The 4,582-nt window shown below is 40.0% G+C and overlaps 1 protein-coding gene across 1 annotated transcript; it reads left to right on the top strand.

Annotated features, from left to right (window-relative positions):
- Window positions 1–317: 317 nt before the first annotated feature.
- Window positions 318–4,250, top strand: igf2a (insulin-like growth factor 2a). The gene is made up of 4 exons (XM_056755611.1): window positions 318–517; window positions 928–1,063; window positions 1,798–1,973; window positions 2,749–4,250. The coding sequence occupies exons 1-4, from the start codon at window positions 476–478 to the stop codon at window positions 2,986–2,988; spliced, it is 594 nt and encodes a 197-aa protein (XP_056611589.1). The 5' UTR covers window positions 318–475; the 3' UTR covers window positions 2,989–4,250.
- The last annotated feature ends 332 nt before the right edge of the window (window positions 4,251–4,582 follow it).

Below are 4,582 nucleotides of genomic sequence, written 5' to 3'. Positions count from 1 at the left end.
TGAAACGAGGATAAATCATGCGGCAAATTATCAAAAGTTTCCCAACTTAAAAGTGCGCTAAATGTTAAGTTTGACAATTCTTTAATTTAATCACAATTTGATTTGATAGTGATTTAATTTAGCGATCCATTTGAATGAATTTAGTGGATGGTCCTAGTTCATTTGACCATAGATCATTGCATATATTCGGAATGCAACGTATAATTTATGTATTGATATAAATCACACAGATTCTGATAAAGAGAAAGCCGCCACAGTTCACACATGCGCACAATGACTCTCACGGAGGGGGGGTTTGGTTTGGGTGCGAGGGGCGGGTGTTGGTATAAATTGCCTCTCACTACATATTCCCTGCCTGTTCTCTGAACTTTGAGACAGCCGCAAGCATCACTCTGAGATATGCAATAGACTGGAAATTAAACAAAGCACCTCTTTAGTTAAACACTTCACAAGACTCTTTCTACAACCGGACAACATGGATTTTCACCATCTATTGAGTAAATCGTGCAAAAAAACGGTAAGCAAAAGTGACAATGACATACTTTGAGCTAAACTGTGATATCTTTGAGCATGTTTACGTAACTGCATACTTTCGATTACACATACACGACTGTATAGAGAAATGTATGTCTGCATCATAGAAATGTCACAGTGTAAAACTTTTGAAAAACTTTAGTGTTGTTCTGACTCGTGAGCTACTGAGTGTTGCTCTTGCTTGATTGTATCATTGATACGTACAATAGAGGGTCTCCTCACTTACATTAAACTTTGTTGTATCTCGTTGTCTGTGCCCTTTGAACAACCTTTCTAAGTGATTGGAAAAACAACAGTCACCGTCAGTCGGCCTTTGTTGAACGTCTGGATGTTATGTAGTAATACACTTGTACTACAATACGAATGGACTCACACGTTGTTTTGATCTCACAGATGTCCTCCCCGAGATTACTCTTCATTCTGTCGTTTTTAATGTACACATATCACGGAGCAATGGCAGAGACTCTGTGCGGTGGAGAACTGGTGGACACTCTGCAGTTCGTGTGTGGAGACGACGGTTTTTATTTTGGTAAGTGTAACTCTTTCAGTGCTGTGTGATAATGGTTGCTGTCAGGAAATGGAAAGTTATTTATGACTATAGTTGTTTAATAATGTGGTCTAGTAAATGTCTTTGTTTTTAACTTTGCTGGTGGTATTTTTGCATCATTATTAATAACTGTTACAAAGTCTTGCTCAGTTGTTGTTAAATGCATGTTTTTGAGGGACTAATTCAATTTGTGACAGCAGACATTTTCTTCTATTTGAGGTGGCACATACGTTTCAATAATTTATTTAACTGTTGCTCTTTGCCTACCTCGCTCGCTCTCCCTCTCTCTCTCTCTCTCTTCTATTCCTATCAGATGACTGTGGACTTCCCCCTTTTGTACCTCTCCTGCTGTTCTTTATCTTTTATCTTTGTTTAGTAGGCAAATGGCAAGGTCACAGGATCCATTTTGATAGCTATTTACACATCCCTAGGAAAATAAAACAATATTTGGTTTTCTGCTGTGCACTTTTTCATGACCGTTTAAAGTCCTGGTGTTAAAGTGAGGTCCCTTTAAAAATTGGTTGGTGGAGAGGAGAAGAAAAACAGAAAAGAAAGGATCTGTTCGTGCTGTCTCAAATTTCAGAAGTCCTAGGAACATGCCGACAACCACATGTGGGATTCGGTGAAATATAAACAATAGGGTGTGAACTGGTAGCATTGGTCCCTTTCCAGGGGAAACCCGCAGTTGATCACTTACCTTCTCTTCCCCCACCCAGACAGGCCAAACAGATCAAACAGCCGGCGTCCACAGAGTGGAATCGTGGAGGAATGCTGCTTTCGGAGCTGCGATCTGCGTCTGCTGCAGAAATACTGTGCGAATCCTGTGAAGTCAGAGCGAGATGTTTCCTCCACCTCACTGCAACTCTTCCCAGTGTCACAGGCTCTTCACAAGGTGCGTGAAGCTGCTTATCTCCCCCTCCCCCAGTCTGAAGCCCAACACAATGATTTTGCTGAACCCACAAACACGTACTCGGGCTAGACAACTAGTCAGACAGTAGCCTGTTTTTATCGCGCCGAAATCAATATGAACCATGTCACCTTTCTCGGAATTGCTGAGCAGTGGGGAAAATAGCCCAGATAATCAGAAATGCGCAGAGTGCGTTAAAGACGATTTACCAACAACACTGAGTGAGGCAGGCTCATAAACAAAAGCTCATGATAACGCCACCAAACTTTATTGGACGGCAAGTGGAATGATGTCATTACCCAAAGCACCAAAACAAGTACAAGTGTTGTGCCGCATTCTGGCAAAATTTTGTGCCATGTGCTCTTGGCATGGAAATATGTTAAGCGTTGGCAAGACAGTAGGCCAGCTGGCCATGGCTTGAATTTCAAAACAACAAAAACAAACAACCCAACAATACAATAGTCAGGCCCACTTGAGAACAGTACAGCGCAGCTCAGCCTGAAAGCATTATGCTGTTATTCTGGAAGGGTTGTCTTAAGCTATTCATCAAATATTTATTTGGTGTGGGTCTGCTGTTTGTCTTTGTTCAGAGTTGCATTAAATCATTTAAGATGTATGTTGATGACGTAATAAAATAAATGTGTGAAAAATGTTAATGCTTGTTCAGTAGGTCCTTTGAGAACATGACAACAAATTAATGGATTACAAAAATGATTTGAATGAAATTGTACTCAAATACAGCAATTTCTTCTGTTTACAGGATATCTCAAGAAAGCCTCTTGGTGTAAAGTATACCAAATATGAAGTTTGGCAAAGAAAAGCTGCCCAGAGATTAAGAAGAGGGGTCCCTTCCATCCTGCTTGCCAAAAAGTTCAGGAGAGAGGTGGTGTTAGTTCAAGAAAAGGAGCAAGTAGATTTACACAGACCCCTCATTTCCCTTCCAAACAGGCATCCTTCCATACATGCAGGTAAACACTTGCCAAAAGCCATGGCTTCTTAAGTGACGACAAGCAAGGGATCGTACCCAGGTGTTGGTCAGTAGAGGCACTTTTTTCAAGAATCATGCCACTCACCGTCTTTGTCAAAACCAGACTATGAACACTCTGTGTTACCACATTCCAAAACGGCAGAAGTAAACACTGAAAGTGAATGTATTGAGGTAGTCCGTGCGAAAGGAGAGATGACTGCAGTGTTTGTGAACATCATGGGGATAACCAGAACAGATACTGAGGAACTTGCTAGAATGCACATGTCAGCAGCCTGCGAAAGCAACTATGTTTCTGTTTTGCTTGCACCCTTTCTCGAATGTCTTGTTTTTAATATTAGAGTCCTTTATCTGCACCTTTAAAGTGTCACCCTGTGGCATAAAAACAGAAGAAACGAACTAAACGATGGCTGGCCGTTTAAAGCCAAGGACTGATGTTAACAGCACTATTTTTATGAACTGCTAAATATGATGACATTATGGTGCTACCTTCGCAAATGGACTCAAAAGGAGTTCGCTAAAGAGTTTTTTCCGTTTTAGGAAAAAACGAGACCGTATTCAAAAGACTGTTAAATAAGAAAGACTGCATGTTCGGCAAGGATCACAACCATGGAAAAACTTTGTCCGGGATTGGCTCTTCAAAATCAATAATCCGGAGAATTAATGTGAAGGCCTTTGCTATCAAATGAGATAGCGTTGCAAGGGAAGCCAGGAAACATCAAAAAATATTAAAGCTAAGGACATCTGCAACCAAGTTATCTTGGACTTTGGGCAAGAGCAGTCTTGCATCTTTTAAGGTGTCACATACTTGTACCATAACATTCCTATTTCCACTTTGAGTCTCTGACATTTTCTCTTTGCAATGTGTCTTCACTGTTATTTAGACAGCATTTTACATTTATACAAAATAACAAAACAATCTTTTAAAGGGAAAAAAATCAGCAATAACGTCTTGCATATTTTCAACATACAAATGTAGTATTCCAGTGCTTTTGCTTGAAAAGAAATACTTGAATATGTATGAATAGTCTCATTGACCCTTGTATGACCAGTCTTGCAAATTGAGCCACCAAACATTTTCTCTAAGTAATGGCACTGAATCAAGGCATTATTTATTTTGATATAAAACCCATCCGAAGATCAGTCCCAATGAGAGATTACATGCACAAATGGCAATGTTTTGTATATTATTTTATTTTAGTTGTTCTACTATTGTATGTAGATGCTATGTACCAAAAATGTTATGTCTACTTTTTTAAGTAAAGACCATGGAAGCTTCCAAAGTTGTCTCGTCTCACTTTTTTGCAATGTTCTAATAGCTGGACAAATTCATATCTTCTGGAATGCATTGGTGCATACATGCATGAACCGAGACATGCAAGCAGGTGCACCATTCAGGTTGTGGGTTTTTTTTTATCTCATTTTTACACAAGCACTGACCCGGCTGCCCTAAGGGAAAGGTGAAGACTGAAGAACACATGTTCCTGATGATTTGCTGACTAACCTTGATGAAATGGCATAGGTCAGCTCAGAAACATACAGGCTTATTATCAGCTCTGCATCATGAAAAGGTGAGCAGTCTCATCAGTTGTGCCCTCAAGGATTAGGT

The sequence above is a fragment of the Triplophysa dalaica genome, chromosome 1, assembly GCF_015846415.1.
Source record: "Triplophysa dalaica isolate WHDGS20190420 chromosome 1, ASM1584641v1, whole genome shotgun sequence".
NCBI classification, from domain to species: domain Eukaryota; kingdom Metazoa; phylum Chordata; class Actinopteri; order Cypriniformes; family Nemacheilidae; genus Triplophysa; species Triplophysa dalaica.
This window is presented reverse-complemented; position numbering and strand designations above follow the sequence as displayed.

Excerpts from the sequence above, each read along its gene's own strand:
- igf2a (XM_056755611.1), top strand. The coding sequence starts at position 476 with ATGGATTTTCACCATCTATTGAGTAAATCGTGCAAAAAAACG. Across the intron at positions 518-927 it reads GTAAATCGTGCAAAAAAACG|ATGTCCTCCCCGAGATTACT; the intron begins GTAAGCAAAAGT and ends TTGATCTCACAG. Across the intron at positions 1,064-1,797 it reads AGACGACGGTTTTTATTTTG|ACAGGCCAAACAGATCAAAC; the intron begins GTAAGTGTAACT and ends TCCCCCACCCAG.